This window comes from Terrapene carolina, unplaced genomic scaffold (genome assembly GCF_002925995.2).
Source record: "Terrapene carolina triunguis isolate 2854851 unplaced genomic scaffold, T_m_triunguis-2.0 Scaffold85, whole genome shotgun sequence".
NCBI lineage: Eukaryota > Metazoa > Chordata > Testudines > Emydidae > Terrapene > Terrapene triunguis.
The window spans coordinates 27521026-27546385 of NW_020664436.1; the positions used below are offsets into that span (position 1 = coordinate 27521026).

The 25360-nt window shown below is 39.2% G+C and overlaps 1 protein-coding gene across 16 annotated transcripts in view; it reads right to left on the reverse strand.

The window, feature by feature from the left end:
- Window positions 1-464: 464 nt before the first annotated feature.
- AFDN (afadin, adherens junction formation factor) overlaps window positions 465-25360 on the reverse strand; it is a 221141-nt gene continuing 196245 nt past the window's right edge. For 4 of the 16 annotated variants that reach the window (XM_026649711.2, XM_026649710.2, XM_026649706.2 and 1 more), the window contains 5 exons: window positions 24313-25311; window positions 16770-16904; window positions 13673-13958; window positions 4036-4120; window positions 465-2697 (listed from right to left, as the gene is read on the reverse strand). In XM_026649711.2, the coding sequence (XP_026505496.1) occupies window positions 2553-2697; window positions 4036-4120; window positions 13673-13958; window positions 16770-16904; window positions 24313-25311 (1650 nt within the window). In that variant the 3' untranslated portion in view covers window positions 465-2552. Of the gene's footprint in view, window positions 2698-4035; window positions 4121-13447; window positions 13959-16769; window positions 16905-22567; window positions 22604-24312; window positions 25312-25360 lie in introns of all 16 variants that reach the window. The other 12 variants (XM_026649698.2, XM_026649699.2, XM_026649697.2 and 9 more) reach the window with 7 other exon arrangements.

Consider the following 25360-nt stretch of genomic DNA (forward strand, 5'->3'; position numbering starts at 1 on the left):
ACGACTTTCCATTTGGATGTATTAAAATATGCCATTCACTTTACCAACCAACCAAAGTCAACCTGTAAAACTGACCTATCCACATCGTTTACCACCCCTCCAATTTGTGTGTCAATTTCCAATTTTTCCAGTAATGATTTTATATTTTTGGTCCAGATTATTGATTAAAATAGTGAATTGCATTAGGCCAAGAACAGATCCTGTGGGATCTCACTTGAATTAATCTCATTGGATGATTCCCCGTTTAAAATTACTTTTTGAGATCTATCAGTTAACCAGTATTTACTCTAATGTAGGCTACACTGATTTTGTACATACTTTTTTTAAAGCAAGTTATGTATCTATTCTTTGAATACCTATAGGGTAGCTGTATAATAAAGAGTATTAGTAATTTATGGCATGAATGTGTTAATACAGTATTAAATTAAAAAAAACAATTACAGAAAGTTCTATAAAACGCAATGTTAAATACAATACAAAGTTTATTAAAAATAGGTTGCAAGTGAAATACAGTAGAAATGGGAAACTACAGCAGTTTTCATGTTTTTCCATAATAATGCACAGACAAATATGAAAAGCACTTTTACACATATTCACACTTGACCCGAATGCCCAATAGCGGCCAAATCCACTCAACTGAAGGTTTATATGTATTTTTTTGCTAAGCCTTTTCAGATTCTAGCAGCAACAGTATTCCAGCCACAGCATAAATTTTTTTTCTGAAGAAAAGAGTATTTGTCACCGTAAGGCTGCTAGTGTTCTCAAGAGAAATTGGGAGAGGCTTGCTTTTCCTGATTAACAGACACAGCAAGCATGCAAATCCTTCATTAACACTTTGAATCTGTTTAATCTCCTACTTCATATTTAACAGGTGAAACGGTAAAAGCACACTTTCAAATAAGAAACCTGAAATATGTAAAAAACAAATATTTACACTCCAATTTTCATTAACTTGCATTTATTTATCATACAACTCTTATTAAAAGTGATTTCTTTTCTAAGGCAGTGAAAGTCTACCCCTCTGTATTTGGAAGTGTGCATAATTCCCTAAATATATATTTATAAGAGAACAATATGATACAGAAAAATCATCTAAAGCCCAATTTAGGGCTTTGCAAATAGAAAATTTGTTTGGAATCACAATAATATATTTGTCTTAACGTCACACAAAGAGAAACACTCTGATGAGGTCCTTATCCCCAACATCAGCCATATATGCATAGCTGAAGAAACAACAGTGGGAGGAACAAAAAGAATTCAACAATTTAAAATTAAATAAGGCTATTATAATGTGTAAAAATAGCTTGAACTGCTGAGAAGATTCTCTACAGTATATAACAATATAAGAGGATGCAAGTAAAACCAGATACATGAAGGACAGCTTGACTAGCACTACTTTCTCAATATTAATAATGGTGGTGTGCTGTCAGGATAATAAGTCAAGCCATCTCACTGACAAATTCATATTCGCAGCCAGCAACATCATATTTGATATTTCAAATATCATGACTGTATGCTATGCCATTTTTCTTCTCTAAAAGTAGTATGTAGCTCAGCTGCTATAACAAACTCCATCAATGATGCTCTGTGGCTATTTGCTTAATACTCTCTATTCTACCCTCCTTGGAAAATGCATGCCTTAGTTCTGTTAGCTTTGGACCTGGAATCATTACCTCCATCTTGAACATTTAACATTTTGGTCCTAGCTATGATAGGGCCACTAAGGTAGCCTATTATCTATTGCTTGTTATAGTCTGTTATTTCAATACAGTGTTAAACAAAACAAAACCCTAAGGTTTTTCATCTCCACAGTTTTGTTCTTGTTTTTTTTAAAGGAGGTTTGTAAACCAGACACTTCATTTACAAGAGGGATGTATTTATGTATATGCTTTTCCATGGTTATGGATTAAACAGTTTCAGTTATGCATCCATTTTAGACCCAAACAAAACACCTACAGGATTAAAACTGTTTCACTCAAAGACTTTATCCTGTTACTCTAATGCTAGGTAATGATAAGAGGTTTGTACTGATATGATAATAGTCTGTATGAACAGCATACAATATGTCAAACTTGTATATATAAATTAGACCTTTGTAAAACAGCCCAGAGATTGGCTTCTGTGTCAAACAACCTATAGATATTAACAGCTAGTGCACAGATTAATTTAGGCAGTTCAAACTATTCTCACTCTCTCTGCTCAGCAGCTAAAACAAAGTATGTCTGTAAAAGACCAGGAAACAGAACTTATCTTTGACAAGTGCTACTTGGTCTATTGCAGAAAAAGTTAACCCCCAAAACAAAAGAAAAAAGTGACCTTCACGTGATTCATAGAATTAAAATTTTACAGTGCTTTAATTGTATAAACCACAAGCTCTTGGTAAAGTAATCAGTATTCTTGCTATTGCAACATCTCTAAATCTCAATTAACAGTCTTGGATACAGAGGAATCAAACTCACTCTTCACAGACAATACACCCTCGTCTTGAACAGCCCCATCCCATTCCCTTCTTTTAGAGATCTTTCAGTAACATTTGATAAGGTGCTTTTATCTTATTTTGTGTTCAACTCATTTTCCAGTTCCATTAATTTCCTAGAAGCCTTTACTTTATTGGATACGTCCTGGCCCTGGGAAAAAAGTCGTTGGCGCTCCCTGAATGTCAAGTTCTCTGGTGCTCCAGGTAAATCTGTATCTTGACTGGAAGAAACAAAAGGTTTGTTACAAAACTTAATTTTAAACATCCTTTTATATCAAAGCTTTGCATCCATATAATCTTATCTGGTGTCCTCTTGCCTTCTAACTGAAAGATCTAGATTCAAGTCCTGCAAGGCTCTTTCTTAATGCTGACACTACAGGGCTGTCATTCAGATGAGCCATTAAACAGAGGTCATTTATGACGATCTCTGGTAGTTGAACATGTGGATGAGATTACCTGGCACTTTTCAAAAAGGATTAAAGGGTAACTAAGGCCTAGTCTACACCAGAAAAGGTTTGCTAATTTAGCTATACTGGCAAGCCCTCCTTATATAAATCAAAAAAGTTCTTTTGCCAGTATAGTTCATACTGGTTTTGAGAGTGAAATAAACTGATAAAAGTGCTTTGGCAACTTTGGCCAACCATTCAACAAATCAAATAAAAAAAAAAAAAAAAAATCACCCCCCTAACTGATATTGCTATACTGGCAAAGTTTCTAGTGTAGAGTGGCCTAAGAACTTCTGCTGCCTCCTCCTTCATCCTTGCTGCTACCTACCTCTCTGGTTAACTATTTCTGCCACACCAAGAGAGAACTCAGTTCTCGTGTGTCCTCCTCCCTCACCAGCTTATATGTCTGGAAATCTGGCCCTTACCCAGTCAGACTTGGCTCCACTTAAGGCTCACCAGAGTGAGTCTCTATTCTGTGAACCTTACAAAGTGCACAGTGGCCACCACAACACCTTTTCACCTTACAATGTGCAGGAACCAAGTTAAAGGCTTGGTATCCTTGCCTCAGCCAATGTGAACCTTCAATACACTATGCAGCTAAATTAGCCACACATGCATGTGCAATGCAGTCTTTGTTAGATGTCCACTTCACAAGCTTAGTAAAAACCCCATATAAAGTGTACTGTGTTTGCTTCCTTGTGTGCGCAAATTTATAATCTGGTTGAGGTAGTAAAAAAAAAACAAAAAAACAAAAAACAAACAAAAACAAAAAAAGTATGATGACTGCTGTTTACTCACACAATCACAACACTAATTTATTTTAAAATACCACATGCATGAAAAAGCATATAAAACCAAATTCTATTTTGTGATAATCCAAGATATCCCAGAACCAACTGTAAAATTGTTTTACACTGTCCTGCATATTCTTAGCACTCTCTTTGAAAATCTTTTCTAGGCTTAAATAAGAGCTTTTGAATTCTCTATCGAGAAAGATTTACATAAATATAGATATAAAATGGTATTATAAGAAGAATTAAAAATATTCCAGAGATCGTCAGCTAATTAGTCTGAATACAGATTAATATTTCATGAGTCTCTTCCTCATTTCACCTTTTAGATCTTTTCTCTCTTGGATCCCGATAAACTTCATGGGCTCCAACAATTGCTCCTGTAGATCCAGTGTAAGAATTTGGTCCTTATGCAAAATAATATAAAAGTTACAGTTGAAGGATGGCAGTTATAATACAAAACAAGCTTCAATTTATTTTTAAAAAGGTGCAGTGCTCTTTGCAAAAGTACTGTTTTGGAGGTTTGCCTGAATGCCAGAACAATGATTTCAGTCAAGAGCAGTCAGTCTCTTCCTCAAACTGCAACTTTGCTTGATAAATAATAAAATTAGGGGGTAAGAAAGCAAATTATATTTGGAACAAACTGTGACATGTATCAAATCATGATAAAGTTATTTATCTTGTGGCTCATTTATTATAATGCAGAAATGAAATAAAATATTAAGTGTCTAGAAGGATGTACTTATGCGCAGCTACAATTTTTCTGTGGAACTCTGTCACAAGGTTTTATTGAAGAAAGAATAGCAACTCCAGCTAATTTAACTAGGATAAATATTACTAGTATTAGTAAGTGCCAGTATGCCAATTCCAATTATCTTAAGTTATTTTATCTTTATTTAGCCAGGCTGTGAAAATATTTGGAAACTCTGTAACCTGTAATGTTTAGAGGATGACTATTCATGTCTTATTTCTGTAGTTATCGGTCTTGTTTCATACACTTACAGCACTGCACCTTTAGTTTTAAATTCATATAAGATACACAGTTCTACATAATATATTAATCCTCTCCAAAGGCAACAAGACTAAACACAGGTTTCCAATCAAAAAGTTTTATCATCATAGTCAGCTTTTAAGTATGTTTCTTAAATCACCGGTATTTTTAGGACAGTCAAATTAACTGTCATGATTCTCAAATTTGTTTTCAGATATTTTTGGTTTCCTGACATAGTATATGTAATGTCTTGTGAGCCTTTCTCCAAACAGAAGGAAATGTTTGCTTCTTCCACTGGTGTATTTTGAACCGCAGATAATTAAAAGGTTAAATGTCAGTAAAAGAATAGAACTAGTTTGGATATTCATATATTGTACTCATTTAATAATTTAATACTGTACATTACAATAGTTAGCTAAAAAGGGGTAGCTCAAATCATATTTAAAACACTTAATACTTTAGTAGTATGAAGAATTAATTATCTTTTATTCAGACCAAAATCCCATATATCTGACCACCACCTCCCCTCCAACTTTGAAAAAGTCTAGGTCTGAAGTCTGCTTCTCACACCCATATCTAATTTTGTTAAAATTAGTCAGATTTTATGCCCCAATTTGATGGAATCAATGTTTTAAGTCGGTTCCTTAAGTAATCCAGTGGAAGAAGCTGGGAGAGTGCAGTTTGCAGAAGCGTGGTTTACCAGTGCTAGCATTTATAGCAGAAAAGAGCTGTAAAGAACAATAAAGTGGCAGTGCTAGTGAGATGGACAGATGGTAAGCTGCACAACGAATTCTGCATTTTGTGCAAACGGCTTTGTACTTTACACAGGCAGTCTTCACAGAAGCTTGAGCAATCAGGTGGAGTGTTTAACCTGTTCCTATAGACTATTTTAAAAGTGTGAAATAAAGTAATCAGAATTAATTGTCTGGGTTATGTATTAAGGTTATTAAAGGTGGAGCATCATACTACAATGTTCCTCAATTGTTACCAAAACCCATATAACTGGATCTGACTTGGAAATGGTCCTGATTGTTTACTGAAAAACAAAAATGTTGCTAGATGTGTCACTTGAGATTCCACTTTTCGCACGCTCTTTTTTGGGGGGGGAGGGGCATATGAAAGTCAGCAGAATGCAGGGTTGGAAAATGTAATTAAAAGGCAAAGGGTTTATTGGTTGGTGGATAGGTGGGAGTGGATGGAGAGTGAATAGTGGTTCCAGAATTACTCAACTTAAACACATATACAGCCTTTGAAGTACCAAATCAGAAAGAGAAGTAACAGCATTTTAAAGTGATGGAAGCGTGTGTGACAAAGTGGGACTGTTCTTACTGTTTCCTCTGAATACTGTGTGGGTGCCTCAGTTTCCCTTATGCATTTCTTAAGTCTCCAGTGTGCATAAATGGCCGACAATCTGTCTCCTAGCAACAAATGGCCAGGGCCCTTCCCCCCTTGCAAGGGGATAGCTAAAGGTGAACAAAGAGATCAGGTGACCTCCTGGTCCGGGAAAGAGACAAAGGCCAGAAAGGAGGGGCTGGAGGGGGTTTCAGTTTGGAGCTGGCTGGGGACGGGAAGTGAGGGCAGATGGGGTTGTCTGCCTCGCTGGGCCTCAGAATGGACCCGGCTGAGGGATCCCGTTCTCTGTACCTACAAGCTCTGTTTTAGACTGTGTTCCTGTCATCTAATAAACCTCTGTTTTACTGGCTGGCTGAGAGTCACGTCTGACTCTGTGTGAGCTTCTTGCCCTGAAGACAGTCTGCTCCGAGGGAGAGGAGGCTCCCTAAAGTCCTGACTAGCTTTGTGGGGAGCAGTTCCAGAGCATCGCCCGGGGACTCCGTGACAGCATGTTTTACACTTAATCTCAAAATGGCTGTAGTTGAGAATTTCAAGCGTAGAGAAAAAGGAAAATATTTTGAAAGGATAAAAATAAAGTACTAATTTATTAATTTTTAAGAGGCTTTAGGGCTGGGTCTGTTCCAGCATACTATTTAGAACAAAACAGATGGACTCATCATGGATTGCATTTCTGATATTTAAGGAGAATGTTTATTACAAACATATTTTCTTTTAAATATAATTCAACTTAAGAGCCACTAGTCAGCAGCTCGAGTCCAAACACTTTTGATGTGGAACTATGTTTTGAAAAAGAATGGTTACTTGCCCTACAGTAAATGTGATTCTTTGAGGTGATGTAGTTAGTGTGGATCCCACTATAGGTGCGCACGCACCTCATGCATACAAGATTAGATTTTTGGAATAGCTGTGTGTCTGGGCTATGCAGGCGCCCTGTGCCGCCTTGTGTTCCCCTGCCAGGGCACACAGGGCAGAGCAGTTACGTCTCCCTCAGTTCCTTTGCAACCCAAAGCCCATATCAGAGGGCTCAATGTGGGGATGGAGGGCAGATCCTGGGATCCACACCAACTATAATCTCATCTCAAAGAACCACGGTAAATGTAGGATAAATAACCATTTTGCTTCTTTAAGTGTGTGTCAGTATGGATCTCACTGTAGGTGACTGGCAAGAAGTATCCCCTCTCAGAATGGTGGGAATGAGGTCTGCCAGCTGTATCAATTGAACAGTGACTGCAATACTGCATTCTCAAACTTCACAGCTGAGCTGCCAGCTAAGTGCAAGGCATAGCCTTTGACAGAAGTCACTGTGTTATTCCACATTGCTGCCTATTTCTGAGATTGGTACATCACTGAAGCAGGCAGACAACGTTGTCTGTGCTCTGGTGCAGTGAGTCTTGATGTCTGGTGGGAAATGTATACCAGCCAGCCAGTTGGTAACACAATAAAATGCATTGTGTAATCTATTTCAATATCCTTTACGATGAGATAGCTTTAGCTGGGCATTCTAAAAGGTCAAACTATAAATAGCCAGGATGATAGCCTGAATGGCTTAGTCTTGTCAATGTAATCAAGTACTGGATAAGTCTAGCGAATGTCATTTCTCTTTTTTCCATAGTACAGAGTGTGGCTTGGGAAGACAACGGGCAGGATGGCTGATTCCTTCAGACTAAATTTCAAGACCGCTTTAGGAATGAACTTGGGTGGGGGTCTCAGCACCACCGTGTCCCTATGGAAAGTCATATTGGGACATTTGGACATAAGAGCTTGAACTTCACTCATTCTTCTGGCTGTGGTCATAGTCATTAGGAATACTGTCTAGTGAGAGGTGATGCAAGAAGCATTCAGAGAGATTCAAATGGAGGCTCCATGAGCCTCAGGAGGAATATATTGAGGTCTTAAGCAGGGGTAGGTTCTCTCACCAGTGGGTAAATATGTAATAGCCCTTTGAAAAACTTCAATACTATTGGATGAGGACAGACCTAACACATGAACGAACAGATGGATGGTAAGCTGAAGTTGCCACGAGGTGGATCTTAAATGAGTTGAATGTAAGGCCAGCTGGCTTTAAATGCAATAGGCCGTCAAGCATCCGAGGTTCAGGGGCTGGACTGGGTTCAGACCACATTGAGCTACCCATATCAAGAGCCTCTTCCTGCTCTGTATCAAGATCTCCTATTCTTGTAGGGAACAGTATCTATCTGTTGTATTCAGTCAGTCAACAGCCACACGGTCAATCAAGTACAGTGACTTTGGATCTGGATGGAGCATTTGACTATGGTGCTGGGGGATCAGATCCAGGATAGGTGGTTGAATGGACATCTGTAATAGGTCTGTTAGACAAAACTGCTTTGGCCAACATGGAGTTATGAGAACTACTATGGCCATGTCCCTTTTGTTCTTGGGAATTGTTGGAAAGGCATAGAAGCAGGCCTGTTCACCTGCAGGAGGAAGACGTCCAGCAATGATCCTGGACTCAGCCCTCCTCTGAAACAGAAGTTCTGACACTTGGCATTGTCCCTGGTGGCCAACAAGTTTATTATGGGGGACTCCCCATGATAAATCTATGCAGGGACCATTCATGATTGGTCACAGATTGCCTGCTCAGGAAGCCTGCTAGATTGTTGCTGACTCCTGGAAGGAGTCTATTCTGATGGCAACAGGTCCAGAATTTGATGGCGTTCATGCTAAGGAGTGATGAGCAAGCGCTCCATTGTTTATGTAGTGCATAGCTGTCATGTTGTGTGTGAAAATCTGTACTACTGAATATGAGGACAGGCAGGAATGCCATACAGGCTAGTTTGATGGCTCTGAGCTCCAGCACATTCATAGATAAATCTCATATTGCCTAAAGATCAGGTTCCTTTAATTTTTAGTTTGCCCAAATGAGTCCCCCAATCTGTTTCTGATGCATCCATGATCAGTGTCTTTGTCAGGGATGGGTACTGAAACATTTATCCATTTCCATGTCTTCATGGGTTCCAACCACCAAACCAATTCTGCAGTGATATGACGGCACAGAGACCTTCTTTCCATCTTATGTCTCATCAGGGAGTACACTGACATGAGCCAGAGCTGAAGTCTGTCAAGTGGTGTTATTTACATGCATGCCAACTTGTGGCCTAACACTGGATGACATGTTTGTACTGTCAGCTATGTTTGATGTTAGCTGAAGTATGAGTGCTTGTAATGACTAGGACCTGTCCTTAGGCAGGTATGTTCTTTCTGCTCTGAGTCAATCATGTCGTTCACTAGGAGACCTAGCTGTGTGAATGGGGATAGTGCATTCCAGGATTGCTGGTGCCTTCCACTGAGATCTGCCTCTGATCAGCCAGTCATCCAGCCTTACCTTCACATAGGAGCCACTACCACTGAGTCTGAATGGCAGATCTTGTTCTGGCAGGGATTTGGTCAGACTGTAAATCTCAGGTACTTCCTGTGGGCTGGGTGGAGGACTCTATGGAAGTATGCATCTTGCAGCTGAAAGCAAGGAAGCAGTCTTGAGCCTGAAGAGATGGGATGTTGGAGGCAAGGCTTATCATCCTGAACCTGAGGTGGTGTACATATTTGTTCAGTCTCCTCAAGTGTAGGATGAAAACACCCCTTCTTCAGGATAAGGAAATATCAGTAATAGAAAGACTCTTGCCCTGTAATCCTGAGGATCATCATCTGTGGTTCCTAGATGAAACAAGGCAACTTTTTGAAACAGGCTCTCTGAAGACAGACAGGAAAGGAGGGTTGATGGGGGATGAGTGTGGGAGTGAATGAGATAGGCGTGGGCAATTGCCAACACCCATTTGATGGAGATGATATTGGTCCAAGCCCAATGGAATGGAGCAAGGCTGCTCCCAAAGACTGCTGATGTCTCCTGATCAGTTCTGATGCGACTCCTCACATTCCTGTCAAATGTGCTGCCTAGTTGATGGGCTGGGTCACAGAGAAGACAGAAGATGGCCATTTCCCTGAGTATCACCATCATTTTCATGGTGGGTACTCTGGTTGCCTATCCTGAAAATAAGGATGTGCCTACTGTCTCTGCTAAGGCTGATATTTGTATGGCATCCTTAAGATGGTGGTCTATAAATTTCCAGTGACCTTGGGGAGGATCATGAGTCTTTTACTAAGTGAACCACTTCATCCGTTCTTTTGCTGAAGAGCTTTATTACCTCAAACAGGAGGTCTTCTTTTATGGTCTCTTAGTCATCTCTTTAATATCTCAGATACTAACAGCCAAGAGACTTGCCTTATGGGTCACCATCTTGGTTATCAACCTCGCAGATGTGTCAGAGGTGTTCATGGATAGCTGTAGAATTGTTCTGGCAACACTTTAAATGATTTAATTCCTCAGTGTCCGAAGATACTTTTGACAGGAAGAGAGTCACCTTTTCCCAGACCAGGAAGTCAAACTGGCAAACGCCACTTGGGAGTTTGCCACATGGAGTTGCAGTGAGTTGGATGAGTAGGCTTCACATTCGAACAGGTCTAGCTTTTTGGGATTTCTATCTTTGGGTGTGCCTTTAATCAATTTAGATATTTCCTGCATTATTGCAACTACCAACAATACTGGATTTGGGTGGGAGTGACAGTGGCCAAAGCTTTTTTGGGGAACCGGATAACACTTCTCCACCCACTTAGATGTGGGCTGAATGGTAGCTGAGGTTTGTCAGAGCTCCTTAGATGGTTCTAGTATGCCCTCACTGATGAGGAGTGCAATCCTAAGTGATGCAGTCAAAATGTTGACTTTATGGGATTTCTCTTGTAGGAATGTTGTTTCAGTATGTATGATCTCAGTGATACAAAATAAGAAATCCTCCAAGGCTTTAAAATAGTCAATTGCTGGGGCAGAGGCTAGTATACCAGTCTCATTGAACAACAAATGATTATTATTTCAATAGAGAATGGGAATGCTACTGTTCTTTTGCTGCTCACACCACTGGGTGCTGACACTGCAGTCTGTTGTTGGTGGCCTGGGTAGTGATGCCTCTTGACAGCCTAATCTCCTCCTCTTTCTGGACATACAGGAGGGGTATCTGCTGTAGGACACATCAGAGGATGGTCCCTAATATGGCCCATATGGCCAGGAAAGCATGTTATATCAGCACTGACCTGGTTGTGGCTGACTGGCTCAATGCCATTACCATCTCTTTTGTGGTGATGCTTTGTGAGAAGGCTCTCCAGTACAGGCTTCTAGGGTTGCTCTAAAAAAGCAGGGGAGAGGCATCACTGTTCAATACCAGGAAAAAGCATAATCAGACACTGGTGAAGAAGAAGAATACTCTTCAAATGGTGGTGCTTTAGGGTAATGCCTCAAAGCCAGCTCCAGTGCCAGGTGCCATTCTGTTACCAACGATGTCAATGGAGGGATCTTGATACTTTGAGAGCATCTCTCTGGCCCCTACCTGGCACTGAGGCCTTCATTGGTGCCAATCCCAGCTTCCTGTGCATCACTCCTGCCTTAGCAGAGGTCTTATACATCCTGTCCTTGGAAGAACGGTGGTTCTCCTCCTTATACGATGGTGTCTCTCAAAGTCTGAAGTCATATATGGATTCTGCCTTTTGATCTTGTCCTTGTGCTCAAGTACCAGTCACAATTCTAAATCTGCCGGTGTGATGATGGGTTTGTTGGAACTGGTCTTGGTGTAGCAGCAACCCAAACCAAAGGCCCTAGTGCCAAAATAGTCTGTGTGATGTGGCTAGTGCCGATTTTGATGATATCTTTTCCTGTTTTCCTTTCACGTCTGACCCCTAGGCTGTACTGTCTGCTTGAGGGAGAAGTAGTTGACAATGACCCCTTGGGTACCTTGGAGGTGGTAGTCTCCTTCAGGTTTGACAAGGCGCTCAACCACCATTCAAGTAGGTGTAGTTTTAGCCACATGTTCCTTGACATGCGGAGTCCTTCGGGAGGACTTGCACACTAAACACTTATGGCTGTCCTTCAGACAAACCAGACATTGACCGTGCCCATGGACCAGGGGGATGAGTTGGGGCAGGGGTTGAAGCCTGAAGATTTAGAGTCCACCATGATGGTTGATGTGAGAGGCATCACCCCACCATACAGGAGGGTATGGATTTTGTTTTTTTGGGATCATCCAAATTCAAGAAAATAGAGAATAAGAAGGATGAAAATAGATTTTCTTTACCAAAGCTAGCTGAGAAAAGGACAAATATAATTAGGAGTTGAAGGTCAGACACTCACTGGATTCCGTCTTGCTGCCATTGGTGGTAAGAGGGAACCGAGGGAGGGTTGTGGCCACTCCACTTCCATGGCCTCACATAGGAGAACAAAGAGGCACAGGACACATGTGTGGCCCCAATGGACACTATTTTAAAAAATCTTGTGCATGATGCACACGCATGTGCCCACGTACGAGATCCATACTGACACATACTCGATACTGACACATACTCAAAGACTCAAGTATTATGAACTTTCTCCTCCTTAGCCATGGTATCCAAAAAATCTAGCATTGAACTTCAGTCTGTGATAGCATCCAGGTTCTGGGTACAGTTAGAAGAAAAACCATAGTGCTTTGCAGGCAATGGATGGTGCTAAAATTAATGCAACTAAATTGCTAATAAAGCTCTAATTACCAGTGTAGTTGTGTGCTTGCAGTGTAAAGGGAAAGAGAAGGAGACTACAAAGGAACATAAGACAGGCTGGGAAGAGGGAAGGAGCAGGAAGAAAAGCACTTTAATGATGGAAAAATAGGTTCTTGCCCCCAGTCATAAGGTAACCTGCACTATAATGCAGAAATATAATGACTACTATGTGCTGCCTAGAAAATTGTTTTCATTACGTCAATAAGCCCCAAATATCACCTTAATTTTGAATATGTAAGATTTAAAAGTGTACGGGGGTCCTTTGAAAGCCATTTGCACACTATATTTAAAATCAGTAAGAGTCCCCCTTGTGCCAAGTAGTGAAAGCAGAAGCCCCTCCACCCCCCATTAATCAATCAGAAAACGTATTTTATATTTTCATGGAAAACACATGTATAGAAGCAGCAAGGGCACAGCCAACGAAATAGAATAAGAAACAATTACTGAGACGGTACAGAATGAAAGCCAAAACCAACAGTACTTGGAACTGGTTGAGCAACAGTCAAACTGATTGTTTTTCCTTCATTGTGTGAAAGATGGGATTTTGAGAGAGTTTGGTAAGGAACAAGGAAATTCGAAAGATTAAAACGTTTACAAATAGGAGCATTCACATTGATATCAGGATTAAAGTTAGATCACCACGCTGAGAATAGTGACCAAGTGGGGAGGAGGGGGGAAAATTAAAAAAAAAAAAAAAAAAAATCACAGAATAAGTGATTATATCTACAGCACCACAGTGGGAAATGTGCAGATAGATTTGTAGAGAAAGATTCTGATTTCATTTTTTTGTTTCTACCTTTTGAGCTGCTGGGATGGAAGAAACTTGGTTTGTTTGATGGGGAAGGGGGATGACTTGTTTTGGAAGCAGTACTGTTGGCATTGACCGAGGGTGGCTGGAATGAGGTGGAAAGAAAGATGCCATCTGAGACTGGGCGCGGCTGGCGGAAGAGCTGCTGTGGCGGAAGGGTGGCAGGAGGAAGGTCACCATAAGATTTTCTTGTGCTGGAGTACTTATCCTGACCTGCTAGAGTGGAATCCTCCTCCTCATCATCATTGTATGCAACAAACTTGGCAGTATAAACCGTGTCAGGGGAGAGGACCTGTGTTTTGAGGTAAGAGGTGTTTCGCTGAGGTGGGGGAGGAGGAGCATTAGATGAGGGGGGGGGGGGTGGGAGCTCATATTCCCGTGGAAGCGGAGGTCTGTACAGACCAGGCTCGTCAGGTTCCAGTAATCTTCGTTCTGCCTCATCATGCTGTCTACGCCTTTCAGCTTCCAAACGGTTGTAATACTCCTCCTCCTGTCGCCTCTGTAGGCCCGTAGGAAAGAAAAGTGCAGTGATCAGAACAAGAGAAACATTTAAACATAGGATGGATTCAAGTTTTCCTCCACAAGAGCACTGAACAGATCCCCTCATCTCCCTTCCCCTGCAATGAGTAAGGAAGCCACTCCAAATCATTATACAAAGAGTATATTTACTAATGTGAAAATGACAGAATTGTCCTGTAACACAATGGTAATTCTGAGTTATTTCTGGAGTTGATGCATACTCTATGCTGAGAACATACTTGAGTTAACAGAAATAAAGCTGTACTGACTAAAAGAATTCCCTGCACTCATCTTTCATAAAGTTAGAGTTGATAAAGTAAGGATTTAGCAAAGCTGCAAAGTATTTAAAAAAGAATGAAAATAAAATGGGTGATCTTAGAAAGGAACTTTGGAAGACAGTACAATGTTGCCTTATCCCTCCTGAATAGGTCATCAACAGAGCTTTCGAGGTCACTGATTCTACAAGCCTAAGTTATAGACATTAGAAAAATAACTTCATGCAAAGACAAGTTGCGACTTGTGCAATTTAATTTTTTTTTTAAATGCTTTAATAAATCTCTTGAAGTGTCTTCTACAAATTCATGAAGAAAATGCTCTGCCCATGATGTTTCTATAGGGCCATAATAAAAATAATCTGCACTGAACTCTTGGGTGAACCTGAGAAAAATAGAAGTGCATAATAAGGTACAGTACGTATTATTTGAACTCTACCTTCTCTCAGAAGCTACCGTGTAACTACCATATGTGAACAAAGTTTCCTATATTTTTCCAGTTTAAAGATTGTTTATTGCTCTGTGAAATAAAAACACTTAATTTTCATCAACACCTGTCAGAACTCCATTGTGAGCTAATAGATACAGATCTATTTTGGACTTTCACTACAAACTGTGAAGGTCAAATTCTATCATTTCTTGATTCACTAACTACCAAATATTTGTATTTTGCAATCACATCGATAAAACATTATTTCTTGTTAAATTAAGGATGTATAGTACAGCTTCTTAAAAAAACTTCTTGTAATTTGTGGCAGGGTGCGTAGAGTTTTGGATACACATCTTTTTTAAAATATAAATCAAAATAAGTAAATATACACCCTTCTTAAACAGCCTGAGAATCTTCTTAACTAAAGAAGTCAGAGACAGTTACCCTTCTATTGGTTATGTATGAAATACTAGTTTCCATTTTGAAGGCTCTAGAGTATTTAGGTGGCACTAAATTTGTAACAATCTTTGTCTGGGACTTATATGTAACTGTCTCTGGGACAGATCAGATTTGCCAGTCATAAAAGCCTTTCAGCTGTAGGTGACCCAAATATCATTAGAATGTACCACATCACCAAAGTTAGAGATGGAGAATATCTATTTATTACTGATCAATCTTATCCACCCTCCACCTCTAACTTTCCTATGATATGACCTCCACTACTTTGCTGAGTCCAGTTGTGTGTGTGATATCCCAGTGATGGGGTTGTTATGACCTCCCTTGGAAAACTAATCTGTTCTAGATTTTCTTTTGCTCATTGTCAGCCCATTACTCCTAGACCACTGAAAAACAGGTCTTAGAGCTTTTAAACTTTTCCCCTACTTGATCTTCCCAGCAGGAGCTTCTCCTATCATTAAAACATCCTTCTCCATTCTGAAATCACAGTTTCACTAAAATCCAAGTTTTCATTCTGAAGAAACCTGATTGTCACTGCTCAAGTGAAATCTTACAGTGGGTGGGATGGTTCTACATCTACCCACATTGAGAGTCAAATAAAAAGATTGAGATCTTAAGAAATTTATCATAAAAATTTTAAAACATCATGTATGAGTTTTTAAGGGATCCAAACGTCTGGAGTTTTGGAGTGTACCTAATTGTATAGAGATCCAATTTCCTGCTGGATCACATTCAGGTCTAATAGCTTCCTGCATAAAAGAACCAACTCCTAGTAATTTTTTTCCAGATTCAAACAAAAGTAACAAAAATATGGTGGAGCATTCTCTCCACTTCTCCATCTCTGAATTCCATACAATATATTTTTCTTTTCTTATAAAAAATCCCAAAGGCAATACAAAGCTCTTCTATTGAGTCACCATAGCCTCAGGTGCTAAAACCCTGCATTAAGTTCCAGGATGATTACTGCTGGGGCAGGCTGGCAGGTCAGTCAGCTCCAACCCAAACAAAAGCAGCGTGGGAATGAATGTCTCTTTCAGGCAGAAGAAACTAGAAAGCTAAGGTAGAGAAGGCTCTGAAGGTAAACTCTAGCAGTGACAACCAAGCTCAGGGAGGACACTTAGGGTATGTCTTCACTACCGGCCAGATCTCCATTTATCGCGTCTAGTCTAGACACGATAAATCGATCCCTGAGCGTTCTCCCATCGACTCCTATACTCTAGCTCAGCGAGAGGCGCAGGCGGAGTCAACGGGGGAGTGGCAGCAGTCGACTCACCGCAGTGAAGACACGACGGTAAGTTGATCTAAGTACGTCGAATTCAGCTATGTTATTCACGTAGCTGAAGTTGCGTAACTTAGATTGATCCCCCCCCAGTGTAGACCAAGCCTAAGCCTGAGATTTCTGTTGTTATTGTTTGTGAGTTACCAATAAATACAAAAGCTGTGAATTATATGAATCTGGATATTAACTCAGGGTCTGTCTATTCTATTTTGGATGGTAGAGGGTCTGAGCCCATGAATATTACCATCATGTTAATATATTCACCTCCCCCCTACAGCAAAACCAAATTGTTAATGGTCAGGCTAAGTAGGTGAAGCCTACAAAGAATTCTTGCTGCACTCAGAAGACCATAACCTTTTCTTCAGCCTCTCTCTTGGTCCGCTCCTCCTCCTGGCGCCGGCGCTCTTCTTCTTGCCTGGCCCTATCTTCTGCTTCTCGTTTACGCATCTCTTCTAACTGTTGCTGCCGTCTGCGCTCTTCATCCTGTAACTAACAAAGACTTGTCTTTAATTGTTTATGAAATCACCTCCCCCTGGATAAGTCAGAGAGCACATATACCTGGAGCATTCATTTTAAAAACTGACCAGTTTAATGCAAAGCACTACACTACAGCAGACCAATAATGTTTTCCCTGTCCAACTCTGATTTATTACATTATATTTTCCCTGAAAGTCCCTAAAAACCATACAGAATTTCTAATAATTGTTGCACATAAAGGATGAGAAATGTATAGAAGGGAATGTACTGCTTTCTTTTCACTGCTGAATTGTTACAACAGCTGTACACAACCAGAGAGACTTTTGGAGAGACAGACTATGCAGTTCCACCTACATTTTGGCATTATGGGAAATTCTACATATAGTTAACTAAAATGAATCAGCAGAACTCTATTAAAAAACTACCTTGCTAGTATGACTGTACAGATGCGTACTGGACCCCTACAGAGGTACAGTTTGACTTACAGTCGAGACCGCTTCAGTAACAAGCGTTTCACAGGTGAACTGAAATTAGACATTTGGAATCAACATTCCACAGCTTCAACAGCTAACAATTAGATCGGGATTTAAGCATTGAAAAATCTTGACTTTTTAGTCATAGGGTCAATCCATTTAAAGTAAGAGGCTCATGTGGCAAGTCTACCAATAGCCTCAAAAGATAAATAAAAAGTCTCCCAGTGTTTCTACAACAGATGCGCACTAGGAAAACAGACAGCGAAGCAAGGCTTTGGCTACTTGAATCTAACATTGCTAATATATAAACCTCAGATAAATGTATATACAATTGTCTATCAGACATTATTACAATGCACTGATCAGACAAATTAGCACCACTACAAATAAATTTTTGCATGGTTCACTGAAGCGGTCAGGAACTGCCACCTATGATGGAGAGTGTACTCATTGGGATAACAACTATCTCTAAAGTACAGAAATTATCTGCCATCTAAGTTGAGTCATGTTTCTTATTGCTATGAGCTTATTTTTACATTAAACTTTTCACAGTAAGATTTATTAAATTGATGTTAGGTCTGTGTTTCCTAAAGCTGTCATAATGTTTACATGTGGTTTTCTGCTAAATATATTTAGTCTGCTCTTGTTCATAGTCAAGCAGTTTATGCACATACATGGTATGTCTATACTGTGATTAGATACCTGTGGCTGGCCTGTGCCAACTGACTCGGGCTCATGGGGCTCGGGCTAAGGGGCTGTTTAAGGGCAGTGTAGATGCTGGGGATACAGCTCCAGCCAAAGCTCTAGGACCCCCCACCTTTCAGGGTCCTAGACCTTGCGCAGCAACCGGAGCGTCTACATACCCCAACAGAATACAGCAATAGTGGGAAAGTGGAACTTTAGAGACAGTGATATTTCTCTCCCTATTTCCCATCTATTTGGGCATGTAACTCCCATTAACACCAACAGAAGGGAGGATATGCATTTGAAGACAAAAGACCCTTTAAACTTTCATTTTGATATCCAGTGTGTCAAATATTGAGTGATGGCTTCCTAATGTTGCAATGGAATTTTTTAAAACTGAATCTAAACGATTCTATTGTTCTATTAAATGACTGCAATCAGATTTATAACTATACAATTTCTTGTTCAAATATTTAACCTAAAAATTGAAATAGCTAGGCAAAATTCTGTAAAAACAGACCTTTTAAAAAATATTCAGTTTCTCATTTATCTGATTAATCTTTCCTTAACTGGCAGTTTCTTTGCTAACGCCCTGAACACTGGATTTACTTATGTGTATCTGGTGGGGGTTTGATTGTAGGTTACATCCTCTATAGAGCACTGTTGCTCATATACCCTTACATGCATAACTAAATCAGCTGATTATCAAGCATTCATTTCAAAGCTGAGAATTCCTCTGATTAGATGGTCAAAGTTACAAACATCAGAGTGTGCCAATCTTTCAAGACCAGTTCATGGTCGTCAAAGTGATCTGTTTTTTTTTTTTTAAATAAAAATGATTTAGTATTCATATTGGCATGTATCTGGTGAATATTTTTCAGAGGCTGTTACTTTCTTGTAACTGGAGTTCAAAGGTAAGTGGCTTTTGTAGTTCTTGACACTGCACAAAGGTAGAGGGAAGACTCAAATACACTCAGTACAATAGGGAAAGCAACTAAACAAGTTTTATAAAATATCTGTTATAAAAGAATAGATCTGTTAATAAAAAAATCTTATCACAATTAAAAGCCTATTGGAATAAAGATCTCTTCTTCCCTTCCCCCTTTTACAACAATTCACCAATTTAGCATAAGAATTAATCTTATGGTACCAAATAATGATATGGCAGGAGAGATGAAAAATTCAGAAAAAAATGTCCTCAAGAAAAATACTTTTTTTCCCACTCAAAGAAAAAAATTGGCAAAAATAAGTCTTAATGAGAGAATAAAGGAGAACTTTTTGACTTTGTCCCAAATACTTAAAGAGAAATATTATTTGTATTTCTAGAGCACCAAAATAAGAAGAAAAAACCCTATGCAACGTGCCAATTTTGGAGTTGATGTCAATGTGTTGACCACAGTAATTTTGGAAGGACAGCTGTATCAGGTAGGAATGTGCCAGCCAGATCAGAGGTTATTCTAGACCTGAATCCTAGGAAACAGGCCAAGAGTGAGAAATAAGGCTGAAGTGGTAGAGAATCGAGTGATCACTACAAGATGACACCTCACTCCTGTATTACCTACATAACTAGCTTCTATTTAGCAGTAGTCATACACCAAGAAAGGACTGTTGAGATGGCAAGGCTCTCCATACCGCTTGAAGCAATTAGCTTTTGTGACTGTGTACAACGGTGTACTACACTAACCCTACAAGCGATAAGTAAGGCACATTTAACTCCTAAATTTTCAAAACAGTGAGAAAATTTACCCACAAGCCCCATTTACATCAATAGGACTCTTGCAATTAAGATTCTCATGCACTAGTTTGAATATTTAGTCTTTTCTAATTTTTTTTTTATTTTATTTTTTTAAGTTTACACATCTGTCTGGTCTGACATTCAGTTAAAGGGACACCTGTCAATATAACTTCTCAAGATGCACAGTACAACTCAAGACCCACAGTACTGCTCAAGATGCACAGTACAACTCAAGACCCACAGTACTGCTTACGTGAAGAGACACATGTTACATGTAATATGAAAACAAGTTCATTTGCTCTATATTCAGTACCTCCCTTAAGCATTTTTTTGTTTAAATAGTAAAGAATAGAAAAGAAGCTCTGTATACACAGACATACAAGAGTAACTGTAACAGATCACTAGGTATAGAAGTATGAACTTTCCCTTCTCCTCTATCCCAGGTAGGTTAGTTTACCATATCATCTGGTCCCATAATCCTTGGTTTCCTGTGTGGCCAACCTGGACTTCTAATACAGTCTAGCTCGGGACAACAGCCAAGCAGCTTCTTCCAAGTTGTTCCCTCTAATAGAGGACTATATCATGACACTGCTAATTCTTCTCACATAGTACTGCTGTGACATGCTCAGTGTGTAGTAGCCCAGACTGCACAAGTACCAATTATGCTCTCCAGTTCTCTCAGGGCAGCATGATGTGCCTCTGCCCAAAACTTAATACACATCTTCAATAAACTAAACATCTAATCTTTAACTAGATAGCCTATTTCCCTGACATGACAGTCCAAGGGGGTAAAAAAAGGAAATCAGTGCTAGAGTATTAGGAGCTGTTGAGCTTAATTCATGGGAATGGCTTGCGTGCACTGGACTTCAAATTGTACAAAATAAAGATGGGGTTGTTAGGAACTTTTAAAAATAAAGATATAAAATATTTTAAGTTTATCTTTATATAGGGGTTTAATACAGGGGAGGGTCAGTTAGAATTAATAATGGCCCCACAGAATTTAAAAGGAAAAACATCACGAAAACTGACATTTTATGCTTTGAAGTTTTCATTAACCACTTGAGGGCCTTTTTAAACATACAGGTTACACTGTTCATTCTACAGGTCTAAATATACAATGAATGTCCTTCAACTTCATTTTCCTGTAGAAAGCAGACAATCTTGGGTACATAAAATGATTGTGGCAGAGATGCAACAAAAATGTAAGGAGTATTTATCACTAAAGTTCAATATTGCCCTCCCCAACCATTCAAAAAAAAAAAATCAGACAAGATTCAAAAAAACCCCTCATGAGATTGGCTTAAAAATGATGAAACTTTTAAAATAATAGATTTGGGGCTCTTTTTATTTGTCTTCTGCTTTTTTGCCTTTAGGCTTCACATTTTCAAACTTTTCTCCAGAACATCGTAAAAATGAAAGCTGAGATTCTCAACACAATGACTCCAGGAATTGGAGCTTTAAGAAACACTGACTATCCAAGACATGCGATAAAACCTTGAGAGATGGGAACACCAGAAGCTGGAATATCCATGGCTTTTCTGAATGTACTTGTCTCATTCAGAAAACAACTGAGAAAGCTCACCTGTTTTGTTGCTGCCAGAGGACTTTGAGATTGGTTATAACAATAGTAATCTGGCACAGAGATACTACAGTAGTGTTTAAATACATGTTATAAATTAGCTGACGCATACATTTTATAAATTGGTCTTGTAAAGCAGTGTTTGCATTTCAATACCAAAATTGGGCAAAATTTTGAACAGTCACTTTTTCATCTTTTGAGTGGTATAAATAATTTGTATCTACAGGACCTGTCCCAAGCATTGGTTCAGATACATGAATTGCATTCAGATTATACCCAATTATACAATAACTAATTTTAAAGGTGAGAGTTTCTTTTCTAGAGAGCTACAGGAAACATTTCAATTATCTGCTCATTCTCAATGCTGGCAATAGCATTTATGTACTGGTTTAGGGATTACTGCCCTAAAACAATCACTTAAACAAGAGATTTTTCCATCTCAATTTTAAATGTAAATGAATGGTGTTGATCCAAATGAAATGGCAGTTTAGGAAAAGAAAGTAAGAGATAGGTTTTCTGGTTATGTTTGTAAATTAGTTGGATATACTAACTCAGGGCAACAGCTCCTGAACTAGTGTTTCATTCTATTACAGAAAAATATCAGAAATTAAGAAAACATATTGTTTACTGCCAATTAATGGAGCAGCTAAACTGGTACACAAAGCCATCACGAGGGAGGATAGGGAACATGACCTTTTAAAGTAATAGGCCATGTACATTTACGGTGTCACTGGATTTAAAAATCTTGTGTATTTAAGCTGCTAAAACAAGTTCATATAAATTTCTGAAGAATGGCAGGACAAGTTTTCTTTGGCTTAGGACTTAAAATGAAACAAGTGAAACTGAGAAAATCTCACCCCACAATTTGTTCCTTCCAACTGCTTAGTAAGATGTTATAAATATATAATTACATAGAAATATCAAATACAGAGTTTCATATTAGATCACAGCTGCAAACAATTCAAAGCCACGGGCAGAACACAACAATTAAAGAAGAGAAGCAGGAGGAGAGGAGTAAGAAGAGATTTAGAAACATACAAAATGCATGCTTACAGTTAACTTACTGTATCACACCTTGATTCAGAACACCCCAGAAATGGCAAAGACAACATCCAATGCATTTTGGATCATTATTAATAAAGAAAACAAAACAAAAATATCAAGACTGGGAAGAGGTATTGAAGAGAAAGAAACAAGAACATACCAAATCTAGAACAGAGATTGCTGGCACAGCAGTCTGCTGCAGGTAATAAAAGAAGGGAAAAAAGAAAGATGCACAGTGAAAATAAAGGTAAGTTTAGATTTGCACTATGCCAAAAGCATTTCCCTTTGATTTGATACTTCAGCTGTTTTAGAAAGGTATTAAAAAAAAGGAATTGAAGAATTTTGGACATTAGATTGCTGAACTGTCTGAACAGCGAAAACCCCAGTGTCCTAATGGTGATAACATTTCAGATTAGCTATTCAGACACTCAAAAAAACAAAGCTAATGATGATGCTAGAGATACTATTTTTATTTGCATCTCTGGCATTATAGATAATGACATACAACAGAAGTGCAGACATTATCTTTAAAAAAGAGCAAGCAAACAGCTAACTTTAGTCTCTGTAGGAAACTTTTTACATGTTATAATTCAGGCTAGGATTGTGTAAAGCCACTAATGTTCTAAAAATGTTGGAAAACCTCACTGACAGCTAATATTTAAAATTCATCCCTTATGGAGAAGAATGATATAATGTTATGCAATACAGCTGGCTACTCAACCCATTAATGATGTGTTTTTTTAAGCCAAGCAATAATAAAAACGTTAACAGACTTTTCTGTGCAAATAGCAGTTTTAGATGGAATTTTATGCCCATAGGTAACTGCTTATGTGTTACAATCACAAAGTTAGCAACACTGGCCAAGGATATATTTAGCCTTTCCTTTCATCAGTTTGTAAGTGTGGGGTATTTATTGCTTCAAAACAGTAATAAAGTTAGCCACAGGGTAAAAGGAAAGCAACAGACTATGGCAAGGGCACAAAGATTAAGTTTAGGAATTAGTGCCAATGGAGTTAATACAAAGCCAAAAGCTGCCAGAAAGAATCCGGAAGAAAAAATACTTCTCTTAATCTGACAGTTATTCTACGTCAAATAAATGTGCACAGATGTTTCTTAGTGCTTGCCATTTGCTTACTAAGGAACTGATTAGGTCAACTCTTAGGACAAGTAGCAGTAAAGATGCTCAACAAACTAAGGAACTAGTTTATAAGTCCTTCAAAGCAAAAAACTCTCAACTTGCAAATTCAGTATTCCTGGGGTTATGATTCATAAGAAAAAAATTAGTTTCTATATGGAAACAGTTTCTCAGTGAAGACAGAAAGGGCAGAATAACTTTAACAGATAGCAAACAGTTGCATTACCTTCTTGCATTTAACAGCTGTAAATATCAAGGGCTTTCACCACTAAAGAAGCCAAATAAGAGCTATCAGAGAGTTAGAATAAAATAAAGATACTAAAGAAACACTGCCCTTTTTTGTCCCTTCCCCAAAGACCTTCATTTTTATCCTCCATAAATAAAACTTTCAGAGCATACACCAGGCATCAACTTGTGTACGTTACTTTGAGGGAATTACAGTCAATAACTACCTCTTCCCCTATCTAGGGGGAAGGGATAGTCATTTCTCTGAAGGAAAAGTTTTACAGCCAGGGAAAAAGATTTTGCTCTCATCTTTGCAGTTAGTTGCTTCATACTTTTATAATACACCACTTAACTGGCCAAACCAAGGTAGTTTACAATATTTTTCTTTAGCATTTTCTATATAATGAAAGACAGGGACATTACGACAGTCCAGTCCTCCTTTATCCTGTGACAATTTCAAATTTAGTTTAACCAGTCTACTAAAGAACACAAGTTTAAATAAATGTTTGCTATACTTGTGCCTAGAAAGGATTACCCCCTTTTACCCTTGCTCTTTTTTCAGCCTCCAGCCGTTGCATAATTAGCATGGTATCCACATCATCATCTTCTTCCTCGTCATCATCCTCATCCTTTTGCTTTGACTCTTGAAGTCGTTTCTGGAACTGCCACTCGAGCATAAGTTTGCGCAGGCGATCGTTCTCTTCTGCTGTACGGTCGGGCTTGTTTTGAAGTTCCTGAATCTCTTTACTCAGCATGTCCACAATGTGCATCTGCTGTTGTTTTTCTAGCTTCTCCTTAGCATCCCGTTTCCAGGGATCAGGAGACAAGCTATCACTGGAGGACAGTTCTTCTTTGCTGATGGTGATGTACTGCAGATCTCTACGTTCGATGGTTCGGGGCTGCTGTTGGGGCTGTAGCTCTCGAATGACAGTGTCCTGGGACCTCTGCAATGTTGAAGGCTTTTCTGGTTTCACCTGCTGCACAGAAACAGGAGAAACCATAGGCTGAGTACGCATCTGGCCCAATTTCCTTTCCTGCTCACGACGCTTCCTCTCTCGCTCTTCCTCTAGACGCGCTTTTTCCTTTTCATACCACCGCTGATGCTCCTCTCTTTTTTTACGTTCTGCAGCAGCTAGCGTTCCTAGCTGGTTTGAAGGGGGAGGTGGAGGCAGAGGCAAAGGCAAATCCATTTGCAGTCCATCAAAATCAGCTGCATAGTGCACTGGTGGAGGAGGGGGAGGTGGAGGAAGGTCTGTTCTGATGGGCTGGGAAACTGTCACTGGTGTTGGCTGGTTGATAGCTGGAGTTTTCCAACGGCCAGGTCCACTTTTGGTTAAACAAGAACCAGGGGAAATAGATTTGGAGGAGTGGTTCAGATGCTCTTGGCTGGATGTGCTGGAATCCACAGATGAATTCATCCATGGATCACTGTCTGACTTTCGATCAATGTACTCTACATCCTTTCTTATAACCACCTCCAGACGATTCCTCTCTGGTTGGAAAACTTTATCATCTCGAAGTTCTTCCTGGGAATGAGCTGCACGCTGGAAGAAATAAAACAAAGTATGCGTATTAGTTAATCTATATGTAATA